The 19,567-nt window shown below is 47.2% G+C and overlaps 1 protein-coding gene across 2 annotated transcripts in view; it reads left to right on the top strand.

Annotated features, from left to right (window-relative positions):
• The first annotated feature begins 11,113 nt into the window (after positions 1 to 11,113).
• Inpp5a (inositol polyphosphate-5-phosphatase A) overlaps positions 11,114 to 19,567 on the top strand; it is a 198,750-nt gene continuing 190,296 nt past the window's right edge. For both annotated transcript variants that reach the window (XM_004669649.2, XM_004669650.2), the window contains exon 1: positions 11,114 to 11,213. In XM_004669649.2, the coding sequence (XP_004669706.1) occupies positions 11,139 to 11,213 (75 nt within the window). In that variant the 5' untranslated portion in view covers positions 11,114 to 11,138. The remainder of the gene's footprint in view (positions 11,214 to 19,567) is intronic.

The following is a 19,567-nucleotide window of genomic DNA, read 5'->3' as shown; positions in this document are numbered from 1 at the left end:
ACCTAAAACTAGATTGGCTTTGAACTCACTGTGATCCTCCTACCTCTGCCTTCTAAGTGCTAGGATTAAAGGTGTACACCACCACACATGGTTCCCAGTGTTCATTTCTGATATGTAGTAACACATTTGACTTTAGAATACTGCCCAGTGTACTACATGATCTTGTTAAATTTACTTACATATTAGTATTTTTTATGTATTCCTTAGGATTTTCCATCAAATGATCATGCTGCCTGGAACAAGAGAGTTTCATCTTTTCTTTTCTAATCTGCTTGCTTATTATTTCCCTTTCTTACTCGATTGTTCAAATTGGCACTCTTTCTTAGAACAATACTAGAAAGAAGAGATGAGAGTAGACACCCTTACTTTGTTTTCAATTTCAAGGGCAGGTACTCAGTTTTAGGACTAAATATCATGTTAGCTGTAAACTTTTCATAGAAATATCTTATCAGATTTAGGAAGTTTCCTTTTGTTTATAATGAATTTTTATCATAAAAGTGTGCTGAATTTAATCAAATTCCTTTTCTGTATCTGTTTACCTGATCATATTTTTGCTAATCTATTAATATGATGAATCACATTGGTTTTATAGTCTAATTGTGGGTAAGTCCCACTTAGACATGAGACATTATTTTTTTGCCTAGTAATTACATTTACTGGTAATTTGCTAAAAATTTTTGTTTCTGGTTTTATGAGGATGATTAGCTAATAAGTTTCTTTTTAGATTTTATCTTTATTTTTGACACAGCCTTTTCATGTAGCTCAGACTGGCCTTGAACTTGCTTTGTAGCTGAGGACAACTTTATATTACCAAACTTCCCATCTCTACCTCCTAACATCTTTTGAGGAACAGAGGTTACTTTCTGTGATTATTGTCCTTTATGCTGAGCTGTTAGATTTATTTTTCCTGAATAACTATGTCATCATTTTTATTGAGATCTTTCTGTCCCCCTTTTTTGGTATATCCACCCATATTTCACTTCCTTCTCTCACTTTTTGCCCTTCCTCATAGAGTTACCCCTCTTCGTGTGTGTGTGCGTGTATGTGTGTGTGCGCGCATGCATGTGTGCACTGATGTGCCATGCCACTTGCACAATATGCAGAGACCATATGAACTTGGAGTTCTCTATTTTTGGTTAGGCTACCTGACCAGGTAGTAGCCCCAGTGATCCTCCTGAATTTGCCTCCTTCAGTGCTGGGGTTGCAGGTGTACATGGCAATACCCAGTTTTATTAAGATGCCAGGATCAAGTACTCTTATTCACCAAATGATCTAGTCAGCCCCATTGTCCTTATTTTACTATCAGGAAAATCTAATTTCATAAATTGGGAAACCTTTACTCTTTTTCCACTTTCTGAAAGAGTGTGTGTAGAGCTAGTGTTATCAATTCCTCAAATGTGTGGCAAGATCTATCAAGGAGCCATTTGGCCTAGAGCTTTCAGTGTGAGAAGATCTTAAATCATACACTCAGAATTTGAATAGATACAGTGCTTTTCAGGTCAGGTATTTCTTCTTGGATAAGCGCTGGTGTGAGCTGTTGACTTTATTGTATGAAGTCGGGACTCTGTACTGTTGCTTCCTCCTTCTTTATGTTGATGGGGAACTTAGGTCTCTCTTTGACATGCTCATCATTCTTGATGGTTTATTACTTTTACCCCTCTACTTAAAAAAACACTAGTCCTTTGATTTCATATATCTTCTGTGCTTGGTTCAGTTGCACTAATTTCATGCTTGTCTTTATTGCTTCCTCTCTTATACTGACTTTAGGTTTAATTTGCTTTCTCTTATTAAAAAAAAAAATCTTAGAGCTGGAGAGATGGCTTAGTGGGTTAGTCACTTGCCTGCAAAGCCAAAGAACCTCAGTTCAATTCTTCAGTACCCACAGAAGCCAGATGCACAAGGTGGCACATGCATCTGGAGTTCATTTGCAGTGGCCAGAAGCCCTGGAGTGCCCATTCTCTCTCTATGTCAAATAAATAAATAAAAATAAAATAAAAAAGATTTTGATGTGTGTAGCCTCTCTTCTGGCCAAAACTAGTGGTAGCTTCTAGTTAGAGTCTATGATATGATCTTGGTCTCCATAGGAATCTGACTCAGTTTCCAGTTCCAGCTATAGGTTCTTTTCTCTGAATAGATCTCTTAGCCAATCTCTCTAGCCATTGGTTACTCACCTAGGCTGGGTGCCACTATGCACAGGTGTACATCTTAAAAAGTTGGTTCTTTTGTGCAGCAGTGTAACCTGCTAGCATAAATGTTGTCCATTTCCCCCTGCAGCTCATGTAGAACTTTTCAGCACTACATGAGCTAACCATCTGGGAACTGGGTTCCTTCCAGATTCCGCCAGATCTCTCATTGTTCTGTGTCAGCAACATGTGTTGTCTTCAGCAATAGGGTTTTACCTTTTACCTCAGGTGGGTAATCAAGTGCTTTAACAGAAGCCTGTCTTGTTTTGGGGACCTCGTAGGTCTCCCTGATCAACAGCTCAATGTGGCTTATAATGGATTTCAGAACCAAATGTTTTAGGGCTAGGCTTCATTCCACCCTCTCCAAGGCCCTTCTTACCAGACAAAACCCTCACAACTCATATTGAGGATTATATCTTTTATTGTGCTATGCAGGGATGGCTTGCATGGTACCAATTCCTTTTGGATTTAAATTTGTGTGTATCTCCCCCTGGCCTCCCATTCCCCTTCCTCCAAACACTTCCATCCCTATTTTCTCAAGTTGTCTGTTAAATATGTCTGTAACTCAAGCTGTTCCGTGTTAGGAATTACAGGTGAGGAAGAACATGTGGCATTTGTCTTTCAGGGCTTGTGTGAGCTTGTTTAGTATGATCTGTTGCAAGTCTGCCCATTTTCCTACAAATTTAATTATATCGTTTTTCCTTACTGCTGAGTAGAATTCCATTGTGTGTATGTACCACATCTTCATTATCCAATCATCAAATGATGGGCATCTGGGTTGATTCCAGTTCTTAGATACTGTATCACAGCATTTTTCTAATTATACAATATTGAATACAGCCTAAGTTATAACAAAAAAGGTGTAGCTGGTTAGGTCAATCACAATGCATATATCAGGTGACCTTTACACAGGCATTGGAAACATCTAGAAAGAGTTTACAATTGTATCAGAAAGCACTTACAGTATAATGTTGGGTTTAGAAGGAATCAAAACTGTACTTACATGATCAGAGTGCTCAGTATAGGACTAAGCAGAAAGTTATGAATGAATATTCCACTTGTCACCCTCTCTGTAGTACTCTCTAGTTTTCTGATGTTCTTTGGTCAGCATAGAAGAAGGAAAAGTTCAGAAAGCCATTATGCACATATACCATCTGAGGCACCTTCCCATGATTCTTGCCTACCTGCCTACCTGCACTGGGGAGCTGCTTGGGGACAGGACCTTCTATTATCTTCATTATCTTAAGAGTCAAAATTATGGTGACTTTTCGGGGGGGGGGGAAGAGAACAATGCTAGGCTGAAGAATTATTCCATTCAAGTCCCAGGTGGGTGAATCATTGAGTTTATTGTATAACTTAAAGGAGCATGGGTAAGGGGTTACTTACAGAAGCATGGGTAAGGGGCTGCTTACAGGAGCATGGGTGAGGGTTACTTACAGGAGCATGAGTGAGGGTTACTTACAGGAGCATGGGTGAGGGTTACTTGCCGGAGCACGGGTGAGGGTTACTTACAGGAGCATGGGTGAGGGTTACTGCAGGAGCATGAGTGAGGGTTACTTGTAGGAGCATGGGTGAGAGTTACTTACAGGAGTATGGGTGAGGGGTTACTTGCAGGAGCATGAGTGAGGGTTACTTGAAGGAGCATGGGTGAGGGGTTACTTACAGGAGCACAAGTGAGGGTTACTTACAGGAGCACGGCGAGGGTTACTTGCAGGAGCATGGGTGAGGAATTACTTATAGGATCATGGGTGAGGAATTACTTATAGGAACATGGGTGAGGGTTACTTACAAGAACATTGGTTGAAGGGTTACTTATAAGAGCGTGGGTGGGCTGGAGAGATGGCTTAGCGGTTAAGCGCTTGCCTGTGAAGCCTAAGGACCCCGGTTCGAGGCTCGGTTCCCCAGGTCCCACGTTAGCCAGATGCACAGGGGGGCACACGCATCTGGAGTTCGTTTGCAGAGGCTGGAAGCCCTGGCGTGCCCATTCTCTCTCTCTCCCTCTACCTGTCTTTCTCTCTGTGTCTGTCTCTCTCAAATAAATAAATAAATAAATTAATTAATTAAAAAAAAAAAGAGCGTGGGTATCTTGGGACCCATGAAAAGACATCCTCAATATGGGTGACCACTCACGAAAGCTATATCCCTAGATTTCGTTACACTACCTGCAGGCTACTACTTTGCTGAAGGCTCTTCTCTCTCCTAGTTTAAACAACCTTATGACATCTATAAGTTTGGTAACCCTTTGAGTTTTCTAAATTTTTCTTAGGTTTCCCACCCACCTCCATGAGGGAATATTTTAATCTGGAGGAAATGGCTGTAAATGGACCTAATAAATATTTGTTGAATGAATAATTAGTGAGAGCAAGCACACAGGTTTAGTCTGTACCATGTTGTTAGTACCAATTAACCTGGAGTCCTGTCTGGGCTCTGCCCTGGCCCTATGTCCTTCAGGCACTCCTTAATCTGAAAGCTTCATTTTCACATGTGTGAAACAGAAACACACAGCTCCTAAGACTGAGGTTGATCAGCAATTTGCTTTGCAAAGTTATTGCACAACTGGAACCTGCAAGATGCACACTGTTTCTAGGTCATTAGTGACTCAGAGAGAAGCTTCTAGTCCCACAGGGGCTCCGGGTGATCATACACTCACCATCAATTTACTAATGGCAAAGTACACAGGCTCATCTACCTGTAATCCCAGAATTTGGGAGGCTAATGCAGGAACATCAGTATGAGTTGAGGCTAGCCTGAGCTGCATAATGAGTTTTAGGACAGCCTGGGCTACCTTGTCTCAAGAAAACAAAAGCTACAAATTAACAAGACAAAAAATAGTAAAAGACAGATCAAGGGACGGGAAGCAGTTCCTGCAAAGAGCACAGGGCCCACAATTCTTTCTGCTATACACTCAGTGGTGTTCTCTGTCTGCCATGAGTCACTCATTCTCAGTGTTTTCATATACAGTGGCAGGAATAGTGAAGCCTTGTTATTTGATGATTGAAATGCACTCTATTCTGCAAGTGTTGTAAACATATATTCCAAGGGTGACTTTTGAATGGGGCTGTGGACACCCACAAGGCATCTGTGTCCGATACCTCTGAATCTGTAAATAGACTGGTGCTGTCTTAGACTAGCAATGAGGTGATATCTACTGGTCAGTGTGCACTCTTTCCAAACACAACATATAGTTTAACAAATGGCTCAGACCCAATTTTCATCCTGGGAGCCCAAGAGCACTGATCAGCAAAGGGCAGAAGATAGAGGTGATGGCACAACAGGAAGGACTCAAGCCACCACCTCTACCTTCTGCCCTTTGCTAATCAGTGAGTCCAGGCCTCTACTCAACTAAGAGCAGAACTTTATAGCCCCCTCTTTTTATTCTCGTGGCTCCCATAACACAGACACTGGAGACAATATCCAAAATGTAAAGAAAGCATAGGAAAAGGAGCCTCCCTCTTCTCCACTTTTAGGAATGTGGATTTAAACAAGGGATAGGAGCAATGTATCTTTCTGAAGATTGGAGAGCCACTGGACCCGGCATTATGATGAGCCTGACGAGTCACTGGTTCACATAAGTATTTGTTAAGCATTTTCTATGTGGTCAGCTCCATAAGACTGGGATGGTGTGATGGGGCAAGTGAGTTGAGAGATCATATCAAAGAAGGAGTCTGTGAGAAGGAGGGCAGTCAGGCTAATGATACAGTCTGAACTACATAGTGAATTTCAGCTCAGCTTGGGCCATGGCTCTGAGTCCAGTTCTGGGATGTCACTAAGAGGTGCTTTGAATCTGAACTGCAGAAGTGAAGGGGTGTATAGGTTTGAGATAGCTCTTTTCTATTGATTGTCTAAGCATGTAAACAAAATGCAGGGTGTAGGCCCCATGAAATCAGCCGGGAGGAAGTACGACCCAGGAAGAACAGAACCCAAACCCCAGGGCTTTGGGTGGGAACTCAGAGAGAAACTAGCAAGGGAAATGAGAAGGGGGTGGTTTTCCATGGTATGGGTGTGGACAGGCACACCATGGACACCATTGCAAGCCTCTAGAAGCAAGTCCAAGGTCAGCCATGTTGAAAAGCCCTCTGAGATCTGGCCTGGGAACTGACTACTGAATCAGAAGGCCAGTGAAAATCCTGTGACTGACCCAAGTGCAGTGTGGGCATGAGGAGTCCATCTGAAGGCCTGGAAGGGAAGGGCCCCATAGCATGCTGTGCAGAGACTCCAGGACACCTTCAGGACAGGGTTGCAGCCCAGGCAGCAGAGAGATGAGGGGAAACACTGGGGCATAGGTTGAAGGAGGTGTTTATAACATCGGAGTCACCAGCCTGCCCGTGAGCTGATAGCATGACCCAGGAGGAGGTGGCCTAGGGTGAGGTGGGTGCCTCATCACCCTATCGTAGAGCAGCTGCTAGATGCCAGTGACCTGTTGCTGGGCAGAAAGATTGTAGGCTGCAATGCCTTGGTGATAGCAAGGATGCCCACAAGGAAGGGTGGCTAGTGGTCCAAAGAAAGTGAATAGGAAAATTAGTGACAGCTTTGATTGATAAGGGCTCATGTAGGTGCTAAGTTTGGGAGCTCCTGAGACTGGCGGGTGGAGGTGGGGGGGTGGACCATGGGTGTCGTACTGGGTATTTTCTAGTTTTTCTTGTTTAATTTTCTCTAGTATGTGGGAAGGCTCAGAGGAGGTAGGTAGCCCAGGTAATCAGTTCTGGGGACAACCCAGAAAGGGACAGGGAGAGGCAAGGAAGGGGTGCATGGAAGTGCTCTGTCCCCAGGAGAATAGAGGCAGTAGGAAAATGAGGCATGTATATGCATGTCTGTGTGGGCATCTGCATGTGCGTGGGCATGTGTGTGCTGGTAAAGGATGGGAACGGCATCAGGTTGGAATTTTACACAAGGTCCCTTAAAACATGAACTTGTAAGACAGTGGTGTGGGGCAGGTGAAGTGCTTGGACTTGGAGGTGGTGTGGTTATGATAGGGAAAGAGTACTGAAGTTGAACCAGGGCCACTCATTTGGATGTTGAAGGATTCTAAAATGGACACAGAATAAAGAGGACAGGAGAACTGTGAGGGGCTGAGACTGTGTGGTTGAGTAGTGTTTGAGAGGATAGGAGGGGTCTGCCTCAAAGAAGGGTAGAGTCTAATGCATAACATTATAGGATATGGCTTATGGGGAAAGGAGGTCTGGGGGTACTGGGATCTGAGGGGGAAGATGGCCTGAGGGGATGCAAAGAGGCAATGCAACCTTTTTTTTTTTAAACATTTTTTTGGTTTATTTTATTTATATTTATTTGGGAGCTACAGACAGAGAGAGAGAGAGAGAGAGAGAGAGAGAGAGAGAGAGAGAGAGAATGGGCATGCCAGGGCTTTCAGCCACTGCAAATGAACTCCAGACGCGTGCGCCCCCTTGTGCATCTGCCTAACGTGGGTCCTGGAATTGAGCCTCGAACTGGGGTCCTCTGGCTTCACAGGCAAGTGCTTAACCGCTAAGCCATCTCTCCAGCCCACAACCTTTTTTTTATGAGGTAGGGTCTCACTCTGGCCACTCTGACCTGGACTTCACTATGTAGTCTCAGTGTGGCCTCGAACTCATGGTGATCCTCCTACTTCTGCCTCCTGAGTGCTGGGATTAAAGGTGTGTACCATCATGCCCAGGAATGCAACCTTTTTTGAAGTAGGTTCCCGGAAGCAGCTATACCCTATATTTAGCTTCTATTATTAGGGGTATATATGCCTGCCAGGTGTGGTGTTACATTCTTATCCCAGCATTTGGAAGGTGGAGGCAGGAGGATTAGGAGAGAGAGCACAGCCCGCTTCAGCTATGTAAGACCATCTCAAAAAATAAAAACAAAAAAATAAAAATAAAAAAATAAAAACAACTAAAGTTGAAAAGAAGGGATTCAATAGGGGAGAAGTTAGGAGGGGGAAGGAGGGTGGTGTGAGAGGGGATTATGACCATGGTATATTGTGTATATTTATGGACGTTGTCAACAAAAACTTAAACACAAACCAAACCAAAGATGTGCTTGTCCTGAACTGATATTGTCGAAAAGAAAATAAGAGACTGTATTAGCCAGCTTTGTCGGCTATGACAAAATATCAAAGACTGGATAGCTTACACAACTGAAGTTTATTTCTTATAGCTCTGGAGGCTGGAAGTTCAAGATCAAATGCCAGCAGGGTATGCTCCTGTTAGGCAACAGTTTTCTTGCTGCATCTGATTGGCCTTTATGTGTGCAGATAGAGGGTGTGGAGAGGACTGGAACTCTTTGATACCTTCTTATAAGCTCGCTGATCTTATTAAAGTGCCATTTTAATGACTCCCATCTGACTTTATAATCTCCGGATAGCTCCTATATCCTAATATTGTCATTTGGGGGAAGGAGTTTAAAGCTTGAACACATGAATTTTGGGAGACGGTGCACAATGCAGTACACAACTGACACCTACTGAATGAAGACATTGGTTTATAAGTCAGATGGATTTTGGCAGTTAGTGGTTGTGAGGGAGACTTGACAGGCATAGGGAAAATAAGAGAGGCAAATTGCATGGCTGCATCTAGGTTGATACCACACACATTGGTACTAAGTCAGGACATCAGTATCAAACTGTAGACCCAAGCCCTCCAAAACCACTGGGGCCAACATGGCAGACCAAGGTGACTCCTAACTATTCTTTGCTTCATTATAATGGCATTCCCATGTCATTAGTCTTGCAAATTTGCCTGCTCCCATCATTTATCTAACACCATTACATACCCAAACCCAGAAGAATAGAAGAGAGAAAAATTAAAACTATTATTCTGGGAAAAGAGCAATCCATTCTTGGAATACCACCCCCCTTAACTTATGAATAATCTTCCCTTCCACTAATGATTGCAAGACTAGCCATTCAAAATCATGGCCATGAGTTTCTCTCCAGAAGCCCACACTCAATCCTTGGAAGTGAATTTTTGCCCTGTAAGAAAACTTTCTCCCATCTCATTATCATCAGTGCTGTTAGTTGTACATTGGATGTCAGTTGTATCATTAAATTAAATTAAATGTTCTGCTGGGCTGGAGAAATGGCTTAGTGGTTAAGGCTTAGTGGTTAAGGTGCTTGACTGTGAAGCTTAAGGACCCAGGTTCTATTCCCCAGACCCATGTAAGCCAGATGCATAAGGTGGCACATGCCTCTGGAATTCATTTGCAGTGGCTGGAGGCTCTGGTGCACCCATTCTCTCTCTCTCTCTCTCAAATAAGTAAAAAATAAAATGTTCTGCTAAAATGAATTTTAGCTGTTACTTGCTACCTTTGAAAAATGTACCTACTAGAAAATTTAGCATTGCAAAGGGAGTCCTGTGGTGTACAGTACTGTCTATGCTAGGGCTAAGCTGTGGCAGTCCTATTGGACTGGGCCTTCCAGCAGGGGAGGTCTGGGCCACCATCTGTTCCCTTACCCTCTGTTCCAGTCATAAAACCAGTTTGACCCTACTTTGGAGACGTTTCTGGACTCCTTTTATATCCACTACTGATTATACTGCCCCAAACTCTCCCTACCCCGCTCTCTGGTGGCTAAACTTTCTGGGTGTGACCATGTGCAAACACCCACGGAAGCTGTCCCTGAGGGGCACATGTGGACTCAGATTCAGAGCTTTTTCTCTCGCTTCCTCCGTCTATGTCACCCACTCTCCCTCCCTCCCTCCCTCCCTCCCTCCCTCCCTCCCTCCCTCCTTCCCTCCCTCCTTCCTTCCTTCCTTCCTTTCTTTCTTTCTAAATTGACTTTTGAAACACTGTAGCTCAGGCTAGCCTAGAACTCACTAGGCATACCAGGTTGGCCTTGAATTTGTGCCATTTCTCTTGCCTTAGCCTCCATGGTGCTGGAGTGATTATAGGCCTGCGTCACCACGCTCAGCTTAGAGCTTACTTAAAAAACCGATTTCTTTTACTGTTTCATAGTTTCTGTCTGCAGCAGCCTTCTTGGTCTTGTAAGTAAAGTCATGCATCAGGAACTGGGTGGCCTTGTTAGGAAGTTGCAAAATCCCATACACTGGTCTATCAGGAGGGTTGGGGTGCAGACCCAGTTAATGCTGCAGGGCTGGAGGAGGTTCCTCTGCCACCCACAGGGTCATAGCTCCATTGATATGTCTCGAGGCTAGACAACAGGTCTACACTCCTCAGGGCCTGGCTGGAAGGTCCTAGTCCTGGAGGGTTCCATTAGAACCGCAAAGAGCCCGAAGCCACAGACGACCAGACAGTGCTGCGCCTTTAAGAGCCGCGGCTGTTCGTGACGTCACGACAGTGCGAAGGGCGGGATCTGCGCGCCTCCGTCGAGGGGCGGGGCAGGGCGCGCGGAGGCCCGGCCTGCCTGACTGACAGGAGAGCAGCCCATGAGCAGCCCCGACCCGTCCCTAGACCCCGCCCTTCCCCTCCCTGGACAGGCTCCGCCCCCATGTCCCCAGGCTGCGATCCGACTCCGTCCCTCCCGCCGGCTCCGCCCCGCCCCTTTACCATGTCCTGCCGGCAGGCCCCGCCCCTAGCCCGACCGTGCCCTTGCCAGCCGGTGAGAACAGGCCCCGCCCCCACCATAGTCCCCGCCCCTTAAGTGCATGCCCCGCCCACGAGGCCCCGCCAGCTCGTCTCAGGCCCGCGCCGCAGGCCCCGCCCCCGGCAGGGGTGGGACTTGCCCAGCCAGAGTCGGCGGCGCTGGCTGCGGGAACTTTCCCGGCGGGTCTAATGGCTGCGCGCGGGCCGCTGTGAGGCGCGGCGGCGAGCGGGCGCGGGGCCGCGGAGCAGCTAAGAGCAGGCGACCGCGAGGCCCGAGCCCCGGCCAGGCTCGGCACCAGCCGCCGAGCTCACGATGTTCCCCGGGGCCGTCCCCCGTCGCAGCTGACGCCCCGCGGCCCCGCGAGACCCCGGCCCGGCCGTCCCTGCAGGAAGCGGCCGTGCCGCCCAGCCCAGCGCCCTCGCCGCCCGGGCACCATGGCAGGGAAGGCGGCCGCCCCCGGCACGGCGGTCCTGCTGATCACGGCCAACGTGGGCTCCCTCTTCGACGACGTAAGTGCCGCGCCGTCGGCTGGGGAGGGGCGGCTATGGGCAAGCAGTTCCCCGTCTCCGGACCCGGACATCCCCGACCCTAGCTGCGGACCCCAACCCCGGCCCTGACGCCCCTTCCACAGCCTCGGACTTCTGGCTAGGAGTGCTTCCGACGCGGGACTCTGTCATCTCCACCCACAGTTTGGACTCTGGGCCAGTGAACCCCGGGCTCTAGACCCTGAGCCCAGAGCTGGTGGACCCCAGGCCTGGAAACCCTTAGAGGCCATAGACAGATCTTGTCAACGCTCCTGATGTTCCTGAGGCCAGCACTTGAAGACCAGTCCTAACTTAGACTCCAGGAACCGATCCCAAACCCTGTTCTCTGAATCTCAGCCTTGATGCTGGTACCTTGCTCCCATCCTAGAACCTTAGAGCCCTTGCCCCTAATCCCTACCTCCTCCCTGACCCTGAACCCCAAAGCCATGTATCTTGACCTGGCGTCCTGATTCCCAAACCCTGGCCTCCAAACCTCCAAACCTAAATCACATCTCCTGCTCCTGGGTTGCCTGATTCAATCCTGGCCCCCCAGCCCCCTGTTCCTGGATCCCTAAACTTGAATTCTTACTCCATAACCTTTATCAATCAAATTCTTGTCCTCCCCTCACCCCATCCAGGCCGACCCTGAATCCTGAGTCCCCTCTTCACACCCCAGGCAAGCCCTGCACTCACCCTTGGCCCTTGACCAGGAGCCCTGCCCCCTAACTGCTCCCTGCCCTTATCCTTGATCTTCCTTTACAAACCTAGGCTGAGCGTAAACCCCATCCCTTGCCTTGAGCTCAGGTTTCTGACCCTGATCCCCAAACTGCCCCTTGCCCTGTCTCCCTTGGCGCCTGAGGTGTGGGGCACTCTCATTTTGCTGTGTAACTTGTTCTTAGATGAGATGGCTTTGTTAGAGCTCCGGAGTACTTTATAGTCCTTGTGTATTAAAGAAAAAGGTGGGCTGGAGAGATGGCTTAGTGGTTAAGCACTTGCCTGTGAAACGTAAGGACCCCAGTTCGAGGCTTTATTCCCCACCGTTAGCCAGATGCACAAGGGGGCCCACGCATCTGGAGTTCGTTTACAGTGGCTGGAGGCTCTGGCGCGCCCATTCTCTCTCTCTCTCTTTCTCTCACTCTCTCTGTCATTCTCAAATAAATAAAAATAAACAACAAAAAAATAAAAGGCCACAGCTGATGTCTTTAAATTATAAAGAAAAAGGTGTTGGAAAGCTCTTCCTAGACTGAAAGGGTGCTGACTGCCTAAGGCCTTTGTTTTCTAGTACTGCTCCTGTAGTCCCCAGTCCTACCCACCCAGGCACCTCTTGGAGGCAGAAGGAGCTAAGGCCTGGGGCACTGGAAGCTCCCCAGAGCAGGTCGAGGCTGACCTAGTTCAACATTTCAGTCATGGTACAACCCCACTGTTGGTACTTAAACTGCCAACCCAAATAAAAGCAGAGTGCAGCCTCAAGTGGCACGTTTAAGAAAAACGGTAATGTCATAATTGTAGTTGTGGAGCCACATTACTCTCCTCCTATCTCTCTCCCCTTGCCTAGCTGGACAGTTGTAGTCCTTGTACTGGGAGATGTGTGCCTAGATACCAGCCTGATGTAGATTTCAGGGAAGGATCTTGCTTCCTCATTGGGCAGCAAGCATGGGAGAAGAGTTTCATGAAGCTGAGTTTGCACAGTCTAGGCTTGATTTTTCTAATACAAAGCAAGGATTATTCTCCTATTTGGTTGCTTAACTTGGCATGGGATTATTATTATTATAGTTTAATTTTTTTGGTTTCTTGAGGTAAGGTCTTGCTCTAGCCCAGGCTGACCTGGAATTCACTATGTAGTATTAGAGTGGCCTTGAACTCACGGCCTTCCTTCTATTCCTGCCTCCCAAGTGCTGAGATTAAAGGCATGTGCCACCACGCCCAGTTTGGCGTGGGATTATTAGGCATGCCTGCCAGAGAGGCACTGCCTGTCCTCTCTGTGGACAGTTTGATGCAGTCTCACGCGTGATCGTTCTCTATGAGGGCCTGTATGGGTGTGTGCCTGTATATTTAGCATTCTATTCTAGGCCTTCCAGTAACATGTCACCACTGTAGCATGGTTTTGTTCAGATGATTCAGATCCGTTAGCTGTGGCTTCAAAGCCTCAGAAATGTCAGGAAAATTAGGCATGGTGGGGCACTTTATTTTTGAATTTTGCTACGTATACATTCTTTCCAGTAATCTTTGGTTCCCAGTCCAAGAATTTTTGTTGTGTTTGCATTGTATATATCCATTTCTGTTTGTTGGTATTGAAGCAGGTAACTTAATTCATCTTATTTAACAACAACATGTTCTCTGAATTTTATTTTTCTGCAGACTCTGTGGAGTTTTGTACTGTTTGCATTTAGAGGATCATCTGTTTTAGTGAAGAGTGCATAGCTTAATCCGAATCTATCCATTTCTTAATGTGGGAAGTTCAGTCCCCAGGGGCAGCCTTACCTCAGTAGACCAGCCGAGCAGGGGCCTGCTCACGTTAAGGGGCTCCTTCTATGGCTGGGGTTTGGATTGTGGTTTTGGATGAGAAACCTATTGGAGAAAGCAGTGAATTCTCCAGTGAGGTGGCTTGAATTCCTTGGCTGTTAGCTTTAGATGATCGGCTTGTAACTGTTTGTCTTGGTATGACATGTGCCCTTGCTGGCTGCCACATGCTTGCAAAGGAGTTCTTTCTGTGGGAAACAAACTTTCCTCTTCCCTGTGCCTTAGCCACTTTCTAGGCAGATAGTTCCCAGGGGCAAGGTGTCAGACTTGAAAGAGACACACTGGCTCTGAAGGACACTTTTCCTTTTATGCAGGAGTAGTTTGTTTTTTCTTTTGCAGTTTTGAAAGTTTCTTCTCCTAAGCTCCCTCCTCTTCCTTACCCAGAGGTGACCCATCTTGAAACACTGTAATTAATTTTTTTTTTTTTTTGTGGGAGGGGGGTTGGCGATTAAACCCAAGGACTCTCCTAGTGAGGTATGACCCAGCCTATGTATGTAAATTTTAATCATGGCTTTGTCCACAACAACCTGGGATCTCCTGAACATCTTATTGAGACTGGAGCTGGGGAGATTGCTCCACGGATAAAACCCTTGCTGCTCTGTTCCCCAGACCCCACATAAAAGAGCCCCAGTTCCCACATAAAAGAGCCCCAGTTCAGATCCCCAGATCCCACATAAGAGATAGAAGCTGTGGCTGGCTTTTGTAATCCTAGCTTGCTAACAGTGAGATGGGAGGCAGGAGGATTTCTCAGAAGTTGGCAGGCCAGCTCACCTGGCAAATGCAATGGAGAACAAAGAACCAGAGAAACATTGCTTCAAAGGAGGTAGAAGGCAAGGGACCAGAGCTCAAAAGTTGTCCTCTTACCTCTGCGCGTGTGCGCGCGCGCACACACACACACACACACACACACACACACACACACACACACACAGTTGAGACTGAGGCTGAAATGTTAAGCACAGAATACATTGTATGTGCCATACAGCAGAGTGATGGGTCCCTGCACACAAAACTTTAGGGATGCTCTGCTATCCTATTCTGAATGAGGCAGAGAAAGTCATTTTGGAGTGTTAGGAAACAGATAGTCTTGGCCCATCCACTGTCTGGGAGGTGTTCTGGGCCTACACTCCGAGAATCTATCCCAGTTGGTGGACTTTTACATGTTTAGGAGTGTCCCCCAGGTGGTCAGATGCAACTGTTACTTTTCAGCTTTCTGGTAGTGACTGCCAGGTTGCCTCTTACAAGTTCCTAGTTCTAAGTTCCATATACTTTTAAATATTTATATGTATATTTTATTTATTTATGAGAAAGGTGGGGGAGGAAGAGAGAGAGAATGGGAGCACCAGGGCCCCCAGCCACTGTAAACGAACTCCAGATGTATGTGCCCCCTTGATGCCTTAACTACTAAGCCATCTCTCCAGCCCTCCATACACTTCTACTAGAAGTGAACCGAGAAGGTAAATGCTTGCAAGAGTGTTTCAGAGTTCTCACCCTTACATGGTCAGGCTGTTTTGGCCTTCAGTCCTGCTATGTATTTAGGGCGAGATGGTACTTGGAGCTGGTTTCCCATTTTGCTTAGTCAACTCTGAGCAGCCCTTTCCAGGCAGACCTGGGTTGCAGAGCTGTGTGAGTATGGGCTTCATGTGGGGTATTAGTGGGAGCGGAGGGTTCCTGGTCCACAGGTGTTCATGAGCTGTAGGATGGAGGGAGGCCAGTCAGAACTGCTGTGGGTAGATGGACTCTGGGCCAGTCTCTTGGCACGCTTCCCTCTCCCTCCTACCTCTTCAGCATTACTCACTTTGCCAGATTTTCCTAATCAATGTGGAAGGTGCTATGCTTTAGCCTATCCTGCAGTCTCTGATACCATGTTGCCACAACCCCCTTCATATTCTACCAGTCTGCTTTGTCCTCCTAGTAGCCTTCTTGAGGGTAGGCTCCATCTCCCTCCTCTTCCCAGACTCTGCCCCATAGTCCTTGACCATGGGACTCTTGCTGCCAGTCCTAGAACATTTATGTCACCTCAAAGGGAGCCCCTGTGCATTAGCTGTCACCTTGCACATCTCGGACACCCAGCTGCTGCCCACCATCAGTCTGCTTACCATATTTGTGGATTTGCCTCATTTGGATATTTCTGAATGTGTACCAGTGTACCCTGTGGCTTCTGTGTCTGGCTTCTTTCATTGAGAACAATGTTATTGAGGTGTTGCTTGTATCTTGTATCAGGTCTTCACTTGTTCTTCTGCATTAGGCAGTAGTCTCCTGTGTGCTTGAGTCTTGGTTGTTTTTTCATTCTGTTTTTTTTTTGAGTACTAGTGTACAAGTTTCTGTGGATGGGTGTTTTCAGCCCTGTAGGGTGTGGGTCTTGTTTGAGGTGCTGGGTCCCGTAGGAACCGTGTCTGGCAACTTCTACATGGCAACGTATTTCACATGGGTCTGGTTTCTCATTCTCCCTGGCATAAGCTGCTCAGTCATTTTAAACAAAAATTTTCCCCTGGGCTTCTTAGATAGCCTGCATTTGATTCTCTACCCACTTTTCAGTGTGGGTCCTCCTTGGCCATACTTGCTTCCTGTGCCTTGCCTAAGTTCCATATTAATGCTTGATGCCTAGAGCTGCAGTGGGAGACTGTGGCTGATATGTGTGCGTGTGCGTGTGTGTGTGTGTGTGTGTGTGTGTGTGTGTGTGTGTGTGTGGTTTAGGAGTCTTGGACTCAATAGCAGATAGCCACCCAAGAGGGCAAGCATTCTTTTGAGGGAGACTGGGGTGTGTGTGTCCATCTCTGCACTATCCATGGATGTTGGTGTGGGGGCACTAGCAATCTAGTCTGTCCTTCCGGCTCCCCTCTGACCTCCCAGGCCAGTCCCAGGTCAAGTAGCTGGAGGCACCACAGCATTCTTTTTGGCATTGTTGTGTTTGACCCAAGATTGCAGGGTTTTTTTTTTTTTTTTTTTTTTCCCTGTGAGAATTATAGTGAATTTCCTGAGTCTGTAAGACAGGATCCACCCTTGTCTCCAAGGATGGCCTACTCAAGTGAGGCAGTATTATAAGCTGATTCTGCTGCCTTCTGTGGGAAGCTGTTTTTTTTTTTTTAACAAATGCCTTTCACTTTCCACAAACATGACTTTTTGGCCACTTTCAATGTTTAAAATATTGAGACACACGGGGCGGCTATCTGCTGTCATGCTGTGCATGCCCCCACCTTTCAATGCCAGGGGCTTAGGCCATATTCTGTACTTTTTACTAACCAGCCTTTGAGGCCATAGTTCCCTTCTGCTGGACCACCATCCTCTGTGCTGTGTGTAGAGTTGCTTAGGGGCCTGGGTTCCTGGAGGTGGTTTGAAATATTAAATATTTTCCATCTTTCATGTAAACAGGGTGGAGCTGTTGGATGGCCCAGTGAGAACAGTGACACTTGAAACATTCATGTCTATGCTGTTCACACAGATGCTCTCATAATCTCATCTTGCAGGACAGATTCCTTCAGGCAGTAGGTGGAGCAGGGAGAAGCCAGATACCTCAGCTTCTGCCTCTAGCCAAGAGCCTCTGTCCCAGGCCAGGAAGTGGTGGGTGGGAGGCTTTGACTGAGTAAGAAACCAGGCAGTGTTGCTACTTAAAGGAAGGGAGCAAGCTTCTCTGAGCAACAGCTAGGAGAACATGGGCTCCTCTATTGTGGGGTGGGTTCCCTCTGGAAATGGCCTGAACTGTGAGGTGTTTGTTCTCTGCCCATGTGCTATCAGAGGACAACCCATGCTCACACTGGGTACCCTCATGTGAGCTCACTCAAGTGTGTTCCTGTAGCAGAGATGTGACAGAGAAAAGGCAGGCTTGTTTCCCTCCCAGGGCTGGAGCAACCAAGTCCTCCTATCATGGCACATTTTAGTTATTGGGATACCTGGAAATCCCACATTGATGGACTCTGCAAAATCTTACCTGTGCTGGCCAGTCCCTTGGTGCTGCCTGATAGGTAGGTCAGGCCCAGGCTGTTTAGGCCTGCTTTGCAAGCATCTGCCTTGGAGTGCAGGGATGGAACTTGGAAGCACAGGCTTCTCCATCTCCTCAGGTTTTCCTTCCTGGAGTATAGATTGAGCATGTTGAAACTTAGGAAATGTCCAGAGCAAAGCTCTTCAGGAAGGGCAGTGATGAGTTGGTCGCCTAGCCTTACTTCTTGCTTGATGGGTTGGGGACCCTCATAAAAATATCCTGGCAATGTTGTGAGAAAGCTTTGTGGGCTTTTTCCTTAATGACTGAGAGTGTAGCATCCAGCATATGAGGTCAGATTGAGGCATTTCTTCAGGCAAGGAGAACTTGAAGGCAGAAGTGGAAAGCCTGTTCTTATTTAAAATAATTGGGGTTGGGGATGGGGGAAGGTCACCTGCATAATGCTGCATCCTTGTGAGCTCATGTGAGACAGACACTTCACCATCCATCTTTAGCTCATAGTTCCTGACTATATTGGTGTGTTTTGTGAGCTTATCTCTGGATTTTTGTATCTTGTAGGTCTTGTTCCTCTGCCTGGCTCACTGAATCAGGAGAGCTCCTGTAAGGCCTGTGTAGCCCCTGCATCTTCAGTTTTAGTGGTAGAAGATTTTTTTCTTTCAAGATAGGGTCTTACTCTAGCTCAGGCTGACCTGGAATTCACTCTGTAGTCTCCAGGTGGCCCTGAACTCACGGCGATACTCCTACCTCTGCCTCCTGAGTGCGAGTGCTGGCATTAAAGGCCTGTGCCACCACACCTGGTGCTTAAAAGGTTGTTTTGAAGGGTGACAAGCCACCTCCTGTGGCTAAGGGAGGAGGTATGCTGATGAGTTCTCTGTAGGATGCTTGGGTGGCTATCTTGTGAATGTGACCATGGTGAAATGGTGGAGACTCTGGGTAGGTTGGGCTTGATGCTTGACATTAAGGGGATTCTGCCAGAGACATAACCTGAACATGGGTCCAGAATACTGATACCCCATGGGTTTGGAAGACACTGCCTCTGCCCTTTTATTCCTTTTATACATAGAGTGCCTTAAACCCATCTTCAGAAGTGCATCCTTGGGCCAGTCATTACAGAGTCCTGATCCACTCATGGGCTGTTGTGATCTGGGGCCAGCCATCTTGGTCCATCTCACTGGTGAGGATGTGGGACCTTCCTTTTGGGTTGCTGAGGCTGCAGGCCATTCTCCCTGTCCTCTGTCCCACGGTGTGTGTATGTAGAGCAGAGCTACTTTTTCATGTTGGAACTGCAGCCAGACCACAGTCTCCAAGCTGAATCTAGCCCTCCCCATCTGCATTTCAGACTGAATTCATGCTGAATCTGCCCCTCCCTGCCTATATTACAGACCTTGTCTCTGTGCTGAGTGGGCCCCCTCTGCCTGCACCCAGGACCAGAGTCCATCACTTACACCTTCCAGCTGTTGTGCTTGTTTTTTCCTCTTGGTTTGTGCCTGGTCTTCCTTGGTGAATGGTCCTTGCATGTGCTCCTGGGAGCTGTTACTGCTTTCTGGCAGGGTCAGGTGGTAGCCAACAGGGTGGCCTAGGTTCTGGCTCTCTCTATAGCAAGGGCTTCCTAGAGTCAGACTCTGTTCTGATCCAAGGCTTTGTTATGTGGCCTAGACAGCCTCCCTCATGTCCCTTAACCCCCAGGGTTCTTTCACAAGTTTTATACTTACTCTGGGAGCCAAAGGTGATTTAAAAGCAGAAACTTTGGTCCAAGTCTCTGTGGATGCTCATGCAGGCCATACTCCGCAGGTCTGCATGGACCGCGGAGTCTGCTCCTCTCTTCTTGATTACATATGTGACCTTGGTCACCTGCCTGTGCATGTTTATGAACCAACAAGCA

The sequence above is a fragment of the Jaculus jaculus genome, chromosome 1 (assembly GCF_020740685.1).
Source record: "Jaculus jaculus isolate mJacJac1 chromosome 1, mJacJac1.mat.Y.cur, whole genome shotgun sequence".
Lineage (NCBI taxonomy): Eukaryota > Metazoa > Chordata > Mammalia > Rodentia > Dipodidae > Jaculus > Jaculus jaculus.
Note: the sequence above shows the minus strand (reverse complement) of the source record. Positions and strands in the feature narration are given on the sequence as shown.